The 18,222-nt window shown below is 39.4% G+C and overlaps 2 protein-coding genes across 2 annotated transcripts; one reads left to right on the top strand and one right to left on the bottom strand.

Annotated features, from left to right (window-relative positions):
• Positions 1-740: 740 nt before the first annotated feature.
• Positions 741-14,077, bottom strand: utp4 (UTP4 small subunit processome component). The gene is made up of 17 exons (XM_037766109.1): positions 13,938-14,077; positions 13,611-13,774; positions 11,703-11,891; positions 11,462-11,546; positions 11,045-11,134; positions 9,183-9,394; positions 8,905-9,076; positions 6,808-6,899; positions 6,367-6,463; positions 6,112-6,176; positions 5,055-5,171; positions 4,570-4,726; positions 3,448-3,554; positions 3,268-3,363; positions 2,925-3,110; positions 1,999-2,109; positions 741-1,011 (listed from the first exon to the last, which is right to left on the bottom strand). Exons 2-17 carry the CDS (start codon positions 13,767-13,769, stop codon positions 895-897), a joined length of 2,052 nt encoding a protein of 683 aa, XP_037622037.1. The 5' UTR covers positions 13,770-13,774; positions 13,938-14,077; the 3' UTR covers positions 741-894.
• Positions 14,078-14,177: 100 nt separating this feature from the next.
• Positions 14,178-17,657, top strand: chtf8 (CTF8, chromosome transmission fidelity factor 8 homolog (S. cerevisiae)). The gene is made up of 3 exons (XM_037766113.1): positions 14,178-14,328; positions 15,020-15,143; positions 17,075-17,657. The coding sequence occupies exons 1-3, from the start codon at positions 14,309-14,311 to the stop codon at positions 17,360-17,362; spliced, it is 432 nt and encodes a 143-aa protein (XP_037622041.1). The 5' UTR covers positions 14,178-14,308; the 3' UTR covers positions 17,363-17,657.
• The last annotated feature ends 565 nt before the right edge of the window (positions 17,658-18,222 follow it).

The raw sequence follows: 18,222 nt of genomic DNA, 5'->3' as shown, positions 1-18,222 counted from the left end.
GGTATACTGGTTGGTTTCTGGCCATGTGCTGAACTTGTGATCGAGTACATTCCAAAAGCACAGTGAGTGGAGGTTGCAGGGTCAATGGGAGTTCCAAAATTCTTCCGAAAACCTCATCTGGTGTTTTAATGACTGTGGTTAACGGAGATGGCCGTCTAACATGTCACTCCAAAAAACCCCATTAGCTGGGTTTGCGATCTGGTGACTGTGAAGGCCATAGCACATGATTCACATCATTTTCATACTCAACCCAATCAGTGATATCTCATAACCTGCATGGAAGCATACGATTTTAGCCAGTTTCTGGCACGAATTTTGAGCCGAACGACTCATTTTAGAGTCGGATCGAATTTCAGCTTGGTCGGGCGTCGTTGCCGTGGGGGACCGAGGACCGATTAACTCCTCCCGACTGGCTGTCGGACGATCGGGTGAATTTTTGACATGTCCGAAATTTTGGTCGTCCGTCCACAGGCTCTCTCACAGTTGAAGCAGAGCCACAAGCTGATTCCCCAACGTCAGCGCCTTTTTTCTCCTCTTTTTACAGTAATGAAAGCGTAGCTATCAAAATAACAGATGTTTTGGCTTCACTTTTGGGGAGCCGTTGAGCCGTCTTTATATACAGTCTATGGTTTCAATCCATGTGAATACAGTCTGTACTTATGATGCAATATGTATATACATATAAAAAAAAGAACAAAAATATAAATAAGTAATTCTATCAAATAAATTCAATACACTTCTCAGTCAAACAACAATAACAGTAAATTGTTCCATTTATTACTTTATCAAAGCATTTTTTTTACAAAATGGTGACACATGAACACTAGTTGAAAATGATTTTAGATGTAGGAGTAACGATCCATGAACATCTGGGCTGAGACGCATTCACTTCCTTTATGTAGCAAACTTCTTCTGCCGGACAGGTGGAGGCAGCTGAGACATGATGTCCAGCAGGGGGCGCTCCACTACGACCAGAGAATGGTCATCCAAGAGACTCACACACAGGAGGTGCTGTGGGACAGAATATCAGGAGAACAAAAAACATCTGTAAGATTAATGGAAAAATTAAATTAAAAAATCATTATCAGTTCAGTTAAAGCTAGGGTTGGTAGTGCTCTTCACAAATATTTGTATTTGTTTTGTCGAAATTCTCATTACATCCCGACAGAAATCAATAAATGCTGCGTTCACTGTTTCCGGTTCACAGTCAGGAGAGTTACTGTAGCAGCCACGGTGCTGAGTTCACTGTCTCCGGTTCACCGTCATGAGAGTTACTGTAGCAGCCACGATGCTGCGTTCACTGTCTCCAGCCCTAATATTTAGATCACATAGGAAAATCTACACTAAAACTTTGGATAATAATGAAATTAAGAAGTGAGTACTGTGGTCCCTGACACCTGTATTGCAATGCAAAACAACATCAGAATCAGAATCAGAAGGGTGTTTATTGCCAGGTGTAAGGGGTATACACGAGGAATTTTCTTTGGCTTTGTTGGTGCAGGACAATAGTATAATAACAAAGAAATAGATAAAACTAACAATAACAATAAGGACAATAATCTAACAATGCACTGCGTTGGCCAAACAAACACAGGCAAGCTCACATTACTGGTAGATTACTTTGCAACGTGAATGAGGCATTTCTAATTTCTAATGTAAAATAGTTGACATCATGATAACTTTCCAGATTGGCAATCTGTTTTTTGATCTATCTATTTTTAACTGCACTCAGCTGGAGAAGCCTTCCAAATTTCATTGTACCATGTACAATGACAACAAAGCTTTATTTTCTATTCTATTCTATTCTCCATTGTGTTGTGAGTATTCCAACCCGTTGTGCAGTGTTTTGACATCTGATAAGGCTTTAAAAGGCATTCATCCGTTACTCAGACAGAGACTTTGAGGATCATCACACCATTAACTCGATCAAACTCCCCCCCCCTGTGCTGTTTTTGGTTGGAATCCCCACTTAGAAGCCGGGCAAGGCAGTGAAAGTACCTGGAAATTCTTGCATATCTTAAAGGCGTGGCTGTGTTTGATCCTATCTGGCTCAGGAAGACTCCTCAGTGTCATCTGATTGTAGAGCATAGTCTTTGCTTCAGGGAGGGGCTGCATGTGGACACAGAGACACAAAAATATAGCATGAGAATTATTTAACCCCCCGTCACCATCCTTCTTTCACTGAGAGGAAGAAAACTGAAACAGGCATGGCACTGATAAAGCAATAGTCCTGCCCCTTTCATTTGAGTAACACATATTTTACATGTTTGGGGGGGGGGGGGGATTGGCTCTCATAACGGACCGGTGGGTGCGACTGAACCACGCATCATTAATGAGTGCCAAGACTCAGGAGGACTCAAATTAACTTAATCATTCAACCTGTGTTTTTCATCAGATAATTATAAGATAAAACTTTACATGAAACATTTTTACATTTAAAATAATAGCTGACAAAATTGAAAACATTTTGACTAAAAAGTGACTTTTCGGTGACTAAAACTGGAATAAATTGTTTTGAGTTGTCGTCGACTAAAACTATGAAGGATAAAAATTAATAAAAAGTGACTAAAACTAATAAGCATTTTCATCTTAAGACTAAGACTAAATCTAAAATAGCTGCTAAAATAACACTGCTGGGAAGCGGAAGACTGATCAGACCTGTTGCTGGTGTGAGTTCATCCCAATAGGAAACACACAGACAACGTAGCTTCAGAAAGAGAGACGTCACTACGACACTTTTGGGTGTGTCGTCTTTCTAATGACGTATTACGGACGGTTTTACAACAAACTGAGACTTTCCTGACTTGCAAAATGATGCTTTAAACTGACGAACATCATATGTGTCATTCATGGCACAACTTCGCCTCTCTATTGTCATCGCTCCTTTTGTGTCGACATGACAGACAGGTGTGAGTTTAACGTACCAGACTCTGGTCAATGATGCAGAACATGAACGTGTCGTGCAGTATGATGTGAGCTGGATTTTTAGGATTAAAGGTGACGTGGGTGACGGGCGTGTCTCTCTCCAGCCACAGAGAGTGCAGTCCTTGTTTCTGCAGCTTCCGACTCCAGTCTGTGTACTCCTTCTGCACCAGAGAGTACTCAAAGATCTGCAACACACACACAACAGAAAACACACACTGTAACTAGACCTGTAGAGTGTGTCCATCTCAATATTATCTTTGAGAAACTTTATGTTCAACTTGTCTTTTATTGTGGAAAGCATGATTAACGGTAGAGTCTAACAAAACCTGATGCTGTGTTTACCTGCTGGTCAGCATGGACCACAACAAGGTTGCTGGTTGTTGGGTGGATGGCTATGGCAGTGGGACATGAGCTGTACACTGGAACTGTACAATGAAGCTGCAAACACACAGAGGTGTTGGGGGTTTACTGTTGTTGCTTTGGCTTTAATCAAGAAATAGCACGGATGGACTTCAAACTCACCTTTAGCTTGTCAAGGTTGTAGACGTGGATCTCACAGTGTGTGTTTGCTGTGGCGAGCCATTTGCCATCCTCGCTGGCAAACAGCAGGTGGACTGGCTGTCTGGAGCCTGGACATCACACACAAAGACTGGTTAGACACTGAAGACTAGAAAGCTGCAGGATGCTAGGTTAAGTGGTGTAACTTTTAACTTTAAGTAGGGCTGTCAAAGTTAACGTGATAATAACGCGTTAATGCTAATTTGTTTTAACGCCACTAATTTCTTTAACGCATAAACGCAATTGATTTTTCAGAGGTTATAGCGGGCTCAGTTTTAAAGCTAGAGTGGAGATACTGGCATCATATGAAACTAGAAACTATAGAGTACGGTCTGGACCTGTGATAAATGCAAATGCAGATCCCACTGTTCTGATTACATTAAAAAAAACTCAGATTGTATGCACATGGTGGTGTGTTCTTTATTCGATGACTGTTTTCTTAAAATTAGGTTTTAAAAAATTGCAATATATCGCCTTACCAACAGTATGGCAATATATTGCATCGTAACCCCTGTATATGATACGTATCGTTTCGTCAGATTCTTGCCAATACTCAGCCCTAGCTCTATGGGTACCCACGAGTCTCCCCTTTACAGACATGCCCACTTTATGATAATCACATGCAGTTCGGGGCAAGTCATAGTGAAGTCAGCACACTGACACACTGACAGCTGTTGTTGCCTGTTGGGCTGCAGTTTGCCATGTTATGATTTGAGGACATTTTTTTATGCTAAATGCAGTACCTGTGAGGGTTTCTGGATAATATTTGTCATTGTTTTGTGTTGTTAATTGATTTACAATAATAGATATATACATACATTTGCATAAAGCAGCATATTTGTCCACTCCCATGTTGATAAGAGTATTAAATACTTGACAAATCTCCCTTTAAGGTACATTTTGGACAGATACAAAAATGTGTGATTAATCATGATTAACTATTTTAATCGATTGACAGCCACAAAAATAAGTTGCACAGATATTCTGCTACTGTAAAGTGACCGTGGTTTCCACAAAAATGATCACATTTCTTGACTCTGTGGACTGTGCTGCTCACAATTCTACAATATTACAGACTGGACTCACCTGACTTGGGTTTGAGGGTATGAAGGTATTTGCACTCTGTCTGGTTGAGGCCAACAACAGTGACTGAAGAATGGCTGGAGGAAGCAAAGAGTTTGGAGGAGTCAGAGGAGAAGCAGAGCTGGTGGGCCGAGCGAAGCTCCTTAGGTAGTTTGGACACCTAGAGGGAGGATGAGGAAGGAGACGGAAAGGGGTGAGCTTCATCATGGTTCATTCCTCATTACCTACATACAAAGTCTATTAGAGTGTAACACGGAGATCAAACTCGTATTGAATGTTTACAGAACTTGTATTTAGCTCATGCTCTGAACAGACTTGGAATAAGTGAGCTGGTAAGTTTACTGTCTTTCTGTAAAGGGAAAAGACCCCCCCCAGGCGGTTCATTACAGTTAGAGATATCATATACATATTACAATGTTAATGTGTGAACAATGACTAACACAGAGAGTAGCACAGGGGAGCAGCAGTGTCAGTGTTGATGAGCCCACCTTGGCGATGCTGATGTTGTTGTTCTGTAATCTGTAAAGACGGAAACTGGTGACGGTAGAGTATGCCAGCCAGCCTCCACATGGAGACAAAGCACTGCAGCAGATGTGATCCTCTCCCTGCAGAGGTCAGCACACAAAGTCAGCTTTCTGTTTCAATATCCTCCAACTCAAAGACTAAATAAACAGGCACAAAACAGCCAAAGGTAGTGAGGTCAACCTCCTGGAGAGCTGGATGTCTGTCTATAATTTTGAACAAGACTAGGAAAGAGGTTGTTGTTGTGGTGTAATACTGTAAAACAGCCTTACAAGTCAATAGTGTGGGAAAGTAGATTAGTTTGTTTTGTCCAGCACTACTCTCTACTGCAAAACACCACAGTAAACATGTGACCAAATAGGTTCCACAGCAAATGTCACTGCTAGTTTAAGACTGGGAGCATCAACATGCTTTCACAAATTAGTTTTTCTTGCCTTCAACATCTGGAACAAGATTTAGCATCTCATAAAAAAAATGCAACAAGCACACTTCATGGGGAAAATGGATATTAGTACATACACAATGTTGACTAAACATGTCAACCACACAACTATCAATAATGGCCTTTAAAACCCCTCCAGTAGATAAGTATATATGGCTTTGTCTAACGACATCCTACTGGGGTCTTGCTGTAAAAGACTCACCCTAATAAAGTGCTTCCATTAAAAGAAAAAAATAGATATTATTCTCTCAAAGGCAGTGTGGTTAAGATATGGTTAAAGTTGAGTGAAACCCCCCCCCCAAAAAAAACCTACGCTGTTAAGGTCAAAGAAAGATTATGTGAATGAAAAATAAAATACTATATAGGTTTTGGTTTGGTTAAAGTTGCAATAACTGATTTTAGCCACTTGGGGGCAGCAGGACAAGCTCACAACACAACATTTACATGTTATCACTGAAAAAAGGTTGAACTTTTTGACTGTTTTAACCATCTAACACAGACAGTTACAGCAGAGTTAAGCTTCCACTGAGGTTTCTCAGTTTCTCTCTGAATGTAAAACAAAGAGTAGAAACAGTACACACCTTTCTCTTCAGCTGGATCAGTTTCTCTGGTTTCCTCTTCACAGGTAGACTGTCACCAGGCTTTCCTGTTATCACACACAGTACAAACAATTATTACACTATAATAACTCTTCAGATAAACACTAATATTCACTATTGTTTTTCCTGTTAATTAGATCCCCTTTAGTTTCTGCCATCATTTTTACTGCTAGCCATTTCTTGCATTATAATGCATTAATGGATGTGTGTGTTTGTGTGTGTGTGTGTTTTACTCACCATGTCCATCGCTCTCCCCTAGTCTCCACAGCTCTAAATGATCGGGGAACTGGAAGAGCAGCAGTCCTGCTTTCTTTGCACAACAAACCATGCTTCTCTACATGGAAGACAGACGGAGGTAAGCAGGTCGCTATGGGAACAGTCATGAACTATCTATCTCTTCTACAGTGCATGCAGAAAGTATTCACATGATGTTATGTTGCAGCCTTGTGCTGAAATCAATACCCCGTAATAACAAAGCCAAAACAGCATTTTAAAATATATATTAATATTGTGCTGATTAATGCATGAATATTATTCGAATATATTTTGTGACCTATCAACCTGTAGCCCCACCCCCTATATAATCATGTTTAAATATCAATAAAAGATGTATCACATTAAGAACAATTTTGAGAGGTGGTGGAGATTTATTTTTCTACTAAATATATATGTACTGACATGTGGGAAAGCTATCTTGCGCAGTGCTGACTCCAGGGTGTTCTTCTCCACCTTGTCCAACAGAGGTCGCACTACCAGCTGGGTGTCCATACCTGACAGGATTACAAACATCAAAACATCATCATCTTCTTGACACATTACAAGTTCCTATTTAAGATGGAAATGAAATTAGATGAAATTATGAAATAATTCATTGCACAATATCTTCCCATGATTTGGACATTTGGATTAGTTTATGTGTTGATGCAGGATGTCGGATTGAGCCTGGTTCACTTTTTGTTGCTGAAACCCTCTAGTGGTTTCATTGAAATGAATAACAAGGACGAGATTTTGCACACAGCGTCTAAACACAGCCATAGAAGAGGAATCCATGGCTATGCCTCTGCATTAAAATTATATTGGTAGGACTGTCAATCGATACAAATATTTAATTGCGATTAATCACAAACTAATCACACATTTTTTATCTTTTCTAAATGTACCATAAAGGGAGATTTGTCAAGTATTTAATGCTCTTATCAACATGGGAGTGGGCAAATATGCTGATTTATACAAATGTATGTATATATTTATTATTGGAAATCAATTAACAACACAAAACAATGACAAATATTGTCCAGAAACCCTCACAGGTACTGCATTTAGCATAAAACAATATGATCAAATCATAACATGGCAGACTGCAGCCCAACAGGCAACAACAGCTGTCAGTGTGTCAGTGTGCTGACTTGACTATGACTTGCCCCCAAACTGCATGTGATTATCCTAAAGTGGGCATGTCTGTAAAGGGGAGACTCGTGGGTACCCATAGAACCCATTTTCATTCACATATCTGGAGGTCAGAGGTCAAGGGACTCCTTTGAAAATGGCCATGCCAGTTTTTTCTTCGCCAAAATGTAGCATAAGTTTGGAGCGTTATTTAGCCTTTTTCGCGACAAGCTAGAATGACTATTTTCTAGTTTCTTATGATACCAGTATCTTCACTCTAGCTTTAAAAGTGAGCCCGCTACAACCTACAAACAAATTTGCGTTAATGCGTAATTATCGCGTGAACTTTGATAGCTCTAAATATTGGATATCACTATTAATGTCATCAATAACACTTTTTTAGAGTATAGTGTAAACACAACTAATGCCAGGTTCACACAATATCAGCGTGACCCAACAAATGTATGGTGTCGCGAACGAAAGTGGGCGTCGGGCGTGACAATTGATCATTTTATTGGTGTGTCATAGTGAACAACAACAGACGCCTCACAACGTCCTGACAGAAAAACTAGCTTTCTTTATTTTAAGCTTTTCCAAACACAAGACGGCCAGCATCATACACATTGCTTCCCACGTCATTGTTTCTTTACATTTTTGTTGCTGGAAGTCGGTCCCCAGCACCTATACTTCCTGATGACATCAGGCAGGTCGGATTGATTTTGTGAGTGCAACTGGTGGACATAAACTTACATAGAATAGATTCCAAAGTAACAGCATGTTTATTCACTCCATTCATATCGCCACTGACAGGCAGTTACTGTTTACTGTGATAACACTGCCACCTTGTGGTCTCCTAGCGCGCCCTTGCAATATGCGCGTCCGTGAGGAAGTTGCAGTATACTCTCCATCATGTTACATAGCCTCCAGAATAATATGTGTTATGTTGTGTTTTTAAAATGAACTCCTTAAGTAAAAGTTCTGAGTACTTCTACTTTAATCATAAACACACTGGTTGTATAGATATGAATGGTGATGACACAGTGGGTTGCCGAAATGGCAGCAGATCCCTCCTAATTTATTATCATTTCTCCTGAGGGGGACATGAATGCCTGTACAAAATGTTATGGCAATCCATCCAATAGTTGAGTTTCAGTTTAGACCTGATCATCAGAAATAAGATGGGGGGGTGTGATATCTTGTATTTTGTAGATCTTACTTGATTTATAGTAAAGACGATTTGAGGGCTCACTTGCTTTGTTTCCTCCCTACTTTGATTGATGAACTTGTAACTTCATCCCTTTACTGTTTACATTCCATTTCAATTTAAAACGTGATCACAAAATATACTGTATAGATCAATCAAACACCAACAGCAGATTTAACACTGACCTCCAGAGACCACGGCAGTTTCGGTGTGGGCGAGTGCCCTCACATCATGCGAGTGGTTTTTAAATGTCCTAGTCCGGACCCATTCCTTATCCTGACGGTCAACAGTAGAGGAGAGGAACTGAAACTGGATGACCGTGCCCTCTGATGTCCCAGCTACCAGACTGCTCTCATCCTGTTAAACATTTAGAAAGTTTAACATCACTGATTCTCTGGGGACGTGTACCTACAACCAGCCCAGAAGTCGCGTAATGTGTCCTAATTCTTGGTTACACCCTTACCTGTGTAACAGACACAGCTAGAACGTCCCACTTGGTGACCAGGTGGGTTCTGACCAGAGTTCCTGTGAGTCCGTCCCAGATCTGGACCTTTCCTGCAGAGTCACCGCTAATGATGGTGTGGTCAGACAGGAAGGCGACGCTCCAAACCACCACCTCTTTGCTCTTGGATGCTCCGACGCCTCTCTCCACCAGCAGTCTGTGTGTGGCACGGCCTGAAATACGCAAAAGCAAAACAAAAATTATAGCTGTGGGTCAGGGCCGGGCATTTTAAGGAGGAAGAGGAAGGAGGAGGAAGACAAATGAGGAGTACAGAACGGTCCATCATCATTAATCCTTTAAGACATAAGCATGTTAGTTCTGCCTTGATAGAGTCTCGAACACACAACCTCACACACCAAAGGGCAAGTCAGTATCTTGGTGAGGTCACTGCCCGGAGAAACTACCACTTCACACTATGACATCACACTATGACATCACACTATGCGGTGCATGTAAAAGCAGATTTCAAACAAGTGTCAAAAATTGAGTCTGAGACAAAATTCGGAGAATGTGCGTCCTTTCATGTAGACAACACAGAGATATCTGTAATTCATTTTAATAAAGATTGATTGATCCATAAGTGACAGAGTGATGTTTAAAATAATTGATTTCCATTGACTGTAATGGTTCACATGAGGATAGAATTCAAAATACTGTCATGAACATTGGAGCTTTATTTTGTAGGACTTTGCAGCAGTTCTGTTACAGTTCTGTTTACACTAAAACATTTTGATGCACTGTTGGCTCAGTGTTTGTTAATTCAAAAATCTGCCTGAATGGTTTGTGGAGGACAATCTGAAGATGCAGCAAGTTTGGTGTCAATTGAGCAAAAAATGTGGGAGGAGATAGGTTTAAAATGAACATTTCTGCACACCTGGGCTACATTTTGGTGGAAGTTGTAAAGTTGTAGCATGTATGGCTGATTTGTTATGAATTTTCAAAGGTTTGAACTTTGGACGGTTGCTGTAGCGCCACCATCAGGACTATTGTCTCTCAAAGCCAGTTGAGGAAGTTTAGCATAGCACTGGACCTATGTGCAAAGTTGAGTTTATTTTTATGCATGGGAAGGCAGATTTCTTAGGAGGAAGACAAAGACGAAGACGAAGAATATTGACAAAAACAAGAGGGACCGAAAGTATAGCTGCCCAGCCCCTAATGATAAAAGGTTAAAATCATATCATTAGGGGACATTTAAAAAGGGACAATATGCAACACCGCAGTTTAAAGTTTAATTGTTTCATGGCAGTTAACGTTCTAAAACACAAGTAAACACACAGCTAACTCCGCACACCTCCGTACAACCCTGCGGGAAGCTGCCGAGTTGCTGAAGTTTGAATGAATGCAGCCGAGAGGCAGACTGTCCTCTCTGCCTGATGTGTGTGCCTCGGTCAAACTGACACAGCAGAGGAGAGACAGAGGAACAGGGAAACTCACAGCGGTAACAAACCCATTCTCATCCGCCAAATATGGCCGCAAAGCATCTAAAGGGGGACTTGTGCCCATCGATTGTATAGCCCAACGCTTGTGCCTTGGTGTAAGAGGCCGAGGGGCGTGACAAAACGGCGTTTTTTGACCACCTGGACGGGCTGCACACCCTGCGCGCTGCAGGGTCTCAGCAGAAACAGATACCACCACATACTGCTAGTGGGGCATAAGTGATGACTGAGTGATGATCAGTCTATACATAGTTTTTTAGGAAATTGTTGCATATTATAACTTTAAAGAATACATAGAGTTGCCATACACAAAAATAATCTTCTGATGTTCCATTTGAATATATTAACTGATGCTAATAAGTTCAGGATGGAGTTGTATCGACTTACCCGTCTCAGCATCAAAGATTCTGATCATGTCCATCATGCCAGCAGCAATCAGTGTACCAGAGGGATGCCAGGAGAGAGATATAATACGACCTAGAAGATCCCAGAAGACAAAATGAAACACTGAATGCCACGAAGTCACAGGCAGGGTCAAAAGTTACTCATCCCCTATGAATCACATCTATCCATGGAGGAAAACAAACATGGATAATTATCACTTCATAAAGTTAAAACCACACCAGTGATCCCTCCTGGCCATCCTACACTCTGAGCATGAGCAAATCTTATTTCTAGATCAAAATGTTTGTTCATGTTTACTCATTTGCCATTCATTATGTAAGCACATGTATGAATATGGATTTATGGATATAACTGCCAGTTGAAAAGCAGAAATACCTCTGAATCAGCTTGTTCTCTTACCTTTTTGCCTGTCGAGGTTTCTTTGAAACTGAATCCTCTCCTCCAGTATTTCAAACATCTTTACTGTCCCGTCCTCACATCCGACCTAACAAGGAAAACATCACTTTAGTTAATAATCAAAGCTTAACGGCTGGATGAGGCTAGTCGCTTCAATTCCAACCAAGGAAAAACATTAGCCTGGGCCGAAGAATTTTAGCATCAAGCGTAGAGGAAATCTAATATCCACAAGGTCATGACTGACCGCTAGCAGTGTTCCCTGGCTGTTGCCACTGATGGTCCAGATTGGTCCTCCATAGGCCTCCACTGTGTACTTGGGCCTCAGGTTCTCCAGGTCATACTCCGTGATCTCTCCATTCAAACCAGCACTGAACAGACGCTGGCCCACCCAACACAGAGCCTCGACAGCACTGCCGTCCTGTCCTGGGATGACCTGTGCATCAAAATCAAAACAGGACTGGAGGTTATACCTGCAGTTGCCTTCTAGCGTCAAACACATGCAATACTTTAGTTCAGTGCTTCTTTGTCCATCAGAATCTGATTTATTTTTCCAAGTACATACATACATGGAATTTGACTCCAGTTTTATGCAGCTCTCTGTAACACTTTATAATAACCAAGTATTTGTTCATTATTATTTGAAATTATTTGTAAACCTTTAAGGAATTGTTTGTAAAACATCTATAAACACATACATAGATATTTTTTTGTAAAACATTTATAAACACATAGATAGATATTTACTTGTAAACTGTCTATAAACATTATTTGGATGGCTATTATAAAGTTACAACTGATGATTAGAACATCTTGTTAAATGATTAATAAATGCTTTGTAACGCATCTATAAACATTATTTAGATAGTTAGTTTATCAATGGTTAATAATTGGTTTCTGGTCCATCTATCTATGTAATGTTTATAGATGTTTTACAAATGATATCTTAAAAGGTTTACAAGTCATTCGGTCATTATTAACAAATACTTAATATGGTATATAAAATGTTACAACGTGTGCAACAATAAACTGTTAATACATACTTTACTAATGTAATCAGAATGTGATTGTTATCAGCTATGATACAACATATACTTCATAAACTAATTATTTCATATTATACAAACTAATAATGAAATAACAGAAATTGTAGCATTACTAATAATTAGTAAGCATTACTAACTATCATTTCATTGTTTGTAAAATAACTATTAACTGAGTTTAACTATCAATTTATAATTTATAAAGTGTTACCATATACGGTGTGTACAGTGTGTAGGATTTATATTGTATGTACATATTATATATTATTATTACTTCTCATCATGCATATACATACTACATCCTGTTTACCCATCTGAAATACTCAACTAAATTACAATTTACAAATTTATATTGCTTTTTTATATATATTTATTTTAACTGCCCTATTTAATGCCTTAGATTATCATTTTGCTTTTACTTGTGTGATTTCCCCTTTTATATAAAAACATATTTAATGAGCATTGTTGAAGGAACCTGAGACCAGAGATTTTCATCAATGACTGCTTTGCTGGAATCGACATATTATGACAATAAAGGACCTTGCACACATATCCGTGAAAAAAGGTGCATGGAAAGGAGAATGTGACTTGAGATTTCAGCACTAAGGAGCCCTCTTTAATAAAGCATATACATATGTACACACACTACAGCAGTTTGAATGTCTTTAAAAGTTAATTACCAAAGCTTCCTTCAACCACAAAACTACGCATGGACATGTTCAGTCGTTTATATGTTGTTTGGTTACGATTGCCCAGAAGTCTTTATAGATATTTAAATCAATATCCTCCTCACAAACACTAAACACACACACACACACACACACTTAATCTTTTTTTATATATATTTACTGTATTGTTATTGTTGTTTTGTTTTCACTATTATGTAGTCATATTATTTCTTTATATTAATCTTGTCTCTAGGTGGAGGCTTCAGATAAGCCCAGTGGTTTTGTTTGCCTCTTCCTCCACTGTATATTATTCATTTATTGATTTTGTTATGTTGTATAGTCTTAAATTGTGCAAAACAAATAAACACAAATAAACAAACTAATAATACAGAGTGTGGATTTGAGCAGATGGTGATCTGGACTTCCTCTAAGGTGTGAACTCACCTTTTCTTGGTAGTAGTTGTCAGAGAAGTTGAAGACCTCCAGAGCTCCGTCCGCCCGGACCACAGCCAGCCGCTCAGTCCGGCTGTTGAACGCCATAGTCCGGATAGCAGCGGGCATGTAGTCGAAGAAGCGGACCCGGTGCACCTTGAACTCAGCCATGGTCACTATTCAGAACAACACAAACAGGCACATGATGAGTAAAGCTGCTGATTACATGATTAAAGCTTTAAACCTGATGTCCGTTAGCTAAACCAGAACCCTCACACAAAATAACAACTATCAGTTAACTTCAGTTCAACAGCAACGTCATTATAAAGCATTGTTTACCGGCTGTTTCTCTGATATCAACTCAACACGCTGGAAAACATCAGCAGCCACGTTGAGGACCTCTGAACCGGAAACGAATCTCTCCAAACAGGGAGAATAAACGGAAACACGTCATCACGCTGACAGCACGCACGGGGCGCGTCACGAAAGGAGCAGCAAAATGAGCTGCAAAAACCTGCAAGACCTCTCGCGAGATTAGCTGCCCGAACCGTTGGAGGTCAATGCCAACTTTGATAATCTCGCGATACTTTCCACAGTTTGCTGGTTCCCTTCTAGCCACCAGCCACGCACAGCTGGCGGGAAATACTAGGGAACATAAACACACTGTGTTGGCATGGTTGGGATCAGTTGAATGTGAAGGCGTCTGAATAATGGTTCAGATAGTAGTAAGGTAAGGTCACGTTTGTATTTCTACCGATTTATAGGCAGGCTAACGTTACTTCAAGTTAATAATATGTGGAGGACGTCCCCAGTATATATACATATATACATATATATATATATATATATATATAGCACAGTATGTTTCAGTGAATAAGATATTAAGATAAGAGGAGTTACATCAGTATAGGCAGTATAGACCACATGTTGGAAGCTAATGTTTGAGTGTGACTCTCTTGGTATAGAGCTCTGGGAGTGGGGATCTCCTCCAGTTTAGACATTGTAATAATATGAAGTCTTGTCAGGTAGGTGTGTTTAGTGGGTGTTGGTCGTGGTCATGGTCATTCCACTTACACACCGAAAAACTGACAATAACCTGATATTTTCAGGTGGAATTTCATTGATTGATTCATTCATTCTCACTGTGCAATATCATTTTCCACTTGTGCAATTTTGTAAATAGTCTGTTTATTGTCAATACTGTATATACTGCTCCTATTTTTATACTTCCTTCTATTTAAATGGTTCATATTTTTTTACACTTTGTTTTGCTCTTTTTTTACTGTGTTAGCTGATGCATCTTGTTTTTTGCACTACCCCCTTTGCTGCTATTCACTGCAAATTTCCCCAATGCTGGACTAATAAAGGAATATCTTATCTTATCTTATGGTGTTGGTGTGTGTGTGTGTCTGCTCCTGCAGAAGCAGTGTGGATGGCATCAGTCCTCCAGAATGGCTGCTGGTGGAGCTGCAGGGTGAGGTGATCTCCAGACACAACTCTGGTCTGGCAGGAGACGTGATGGGAGACCTAGTCTACACCAGAGAGGTAAAAACTACACACTGAACAACACACTGCTGCTAAACTAAACACTTGAGATGACCAAACACAACTAGCTCATTTTGTTCTAAGGATGCACCTATCTGACTTGATCAGTCCCCATACCCATACAGATACCTGGGGCTTTCAATATCGACCCATACGTGAACATTTAATGTATAATTTTCTGTTATGTATTTAAAAACAACAGCTTATTAACCATCAAGTCATTTGAACGGTCCAGCTCAGGTATCAAAGGTACACTTTTTATGCGATGTTTTATTTGTTTTTATGAGATGTTTTATTTGTTGTGTGCTATGTTTGTTACCAATACTCCTGAACCTGAAAAGTATATTTTAAATTAATGTTGTTTAATAAATCCTTTATCATCAAGTTAAAAAAAAAGTCACATTCACATTGAATACTCATTTAATTTAAAATCAGACTTGACTTATATCAATTTAAGCAGCTTTTTAAATCCATCCTACCCAACTTTTCAATAGTCACACGTTTTTTTTCTTCTTTTTTTATTTTTTATTAATTTCAGTATTTATTTTTAAATATTTGCTCAAATACATTATGCATATAATCATTCATGATATTAAAAGCACAATAGGTTAAACCTTCATGAGCTGAGAAAAATCATTTTAGATTATTTTAATAAAGATGATATGTGTTGAAATTAGAGTAACAGGGTTGAATGGATACATTACTTTTGATTGTAGATCATGACATAAATGTGACTAATAAATACTCAGGACCAGAGGAATGTATTTTTATAATAGTTTATATGTCTTTTATTCTAAAGTTTGCTCCGGCCAGTGGGCGGTACTTGGTTTTGGCTCGACTGTTTTCAAAATGGTAGCCGGGTCACAAACTTTCTCATTTTACAGCTAAACAGTACACTACATGATGTTTCTGGAAATATTTTATGTGAGAAATAAGCAATATAGGAACAGAATATTTTGAGTTCGGAGTGATTGACAGCTGCTCGAAGGCTGGCTGGCTCCAGCTCGGCTGGTTGCAGGGTCTGAACTTAACACTGGATGCAGTTTCCTCACTTAGTTATAATTTTCAATGTATTTTTTGTGCTTTTAAAGTGTTTTATGGCTGCTCTTATTATTCTAGTATAATATAGAGTATAGTGGAGTACTGTCTGTATGTGTATGAGATGATTATTTTATCAGCATTAAAAACACCAGATATAAAGATCTAAGCTTTCCATGTGACCCAATGAATCTCCCCATGTTTTTATCATTTATGTATATATGGCATTTCATGTAGTGCTTTTGATCAATTTTTTTTTAATTTTTTTTTATTAATTTCTTTACTCTCCTTTCTTTTCTTATGGCCCACCTCAAAATATAAGGCACCTGAAGCTGAAACGATGATTAGCCAATCAATTTTTTTTTGTAATTTTTCAAGCAAAAATGCTGAATACTCTGGTTCCAGCTTCTCTATTGTGAGAATTTACCACAGTTCTCTGTCTCATGTGATCGTAAAATTAATATCTTTAAGGTTTTGGACTGTTGATCGGACAAAACTAGCAATTTTAAAACTTCACCTTGAATATTGTTTTGTACAATTTTCACTTTTTTCTGCCGTTGTATTAATCAAGAAGATGATTGTTAGTCGTAGTGGTCTTCCTTTGATTGCCAACTCTTGTCTTCAAGGCTCAATAAGTAGTTTTTACCACCTCATGGCACAGAGTGAATATATCTGCAGAGGTTCGGTAGAGCCTCTGATTAGTAATTAATGAGTGTTCAAAACCTTGCTGGGCAACCAAATTCCATGACCCACCGTATCAAGACACATTAGTAGGTACAAGGTTGTACTTGTGTTGCTTTAGCTCTAAATGGTTATCAGTAGAAGCTCTCTCATCCTTTCCCTTTCATCCCCGTCTCATTTCACTTCGCTGTCTGTCTTTCGTTTTCCACCAGGGGGTGCCAGTGCTCATTGTAGGACATCATATTCTATATGGGAAGCAGGTCAAACTTGAGAAACCCTTCGCTGTCCTCACCAAGCATTCCAGCCATTTGCAGGATGGCCTTGGCAGCCATGACAACGACGACAACAACAACAACGATGATGTCACACAGGTGCCTATGGAAACGAACCAGCAAGGACCCACCTCCACTTCTTACTCTGTGACTGCCCTCATCAAACGGAAGCTGATCTTTAAGACGCGCCCCAAACCCATCATCACCAACGTACCCAAGAAGGTGTAGCGGGACTGCGTTTCCTCACTGGGTCAGAGGTCTTGTGTGTGTTTGATAGTGACAAACTTTACTGGGAGTGTACTTCAGTTTGTGTCATCTCTGACAGGATGAAGTTTGATTATACATCTGTTGTACAATTGATCAATACTACACCTCATATTGATCAATACTGCCTACCTTTAACTGTCCTGAAGTGATTCAAACAAGAGACTTTAAAGCTGAAGTAGGTAAGTTGGAGCAAATGTGATTTAAAAAAAAAAAAAAAAAGTTAAAAAGTATATCCTGACAGTAGTGCATGAGACAGGTAATCTGAAAAAAAATTGTGTCCTCCGGTGTCCTCCAGTGCTCCTAATGGCATTTGCAAAATTTCACAGACTGGAGGAAAACAACCAGTCAGAGCTGATCTGGAGTCTGCCGTCCAGCTGCCGTCTGCGTGAGCCAGCTGTCAATCCCTCACGAACTCTGATCAAACGGTCAAACTAGGCAGCGCTGATCAAATGTGAATCAATATTCTGTTACTGTAATGCCTATTTCTCTCCTCAAATGTTCTCAGAAACATCTTGTAGTGTACTACTGCAGGTTTAATGATAAGAGCCTATACATACAACACAAATGTACACATTTGTCAAATTGTCCTTATAGCAAATTGAAACTTTGAATTCTGTCTCCTCACAATCTACATTCAGTATTAATGATCAATAAAACACATTAGGCTACTTTTAGAACATTTTCTCATGTCATTTGTAGCTTTTGGATTAGATTCACACTTACACACGGTAGGTAAGAACTGGTGCCTTACTGCTGGCAATAGAGGTAGGCAGATATACAGTGAAGGTATTCCTGCAGTCGGTGGTGTTTTTTTGCAATCT

The sequence above is a fragment of the Sebastes umbrosus genome, chromosome 4, assembly GCF_015220745.1.
Source record: "Sebastes umbrosus isolate fSebUmb1 chromosome 4, fSebUmb1.pri, whole genome shotgun sequence".
Classification (NCBI taxonomy): Eukaryota; Metazoa; Chordata; class Actinopteri; order Perciformes; family Sebastidae; genus Sebastes; species Sebastes umbrosus.
The sequence above is the reverse complement of the archived record's forward strand: the minus strand, read 5'-3'. Positions and strand labels throughout refer to the sequence as shown.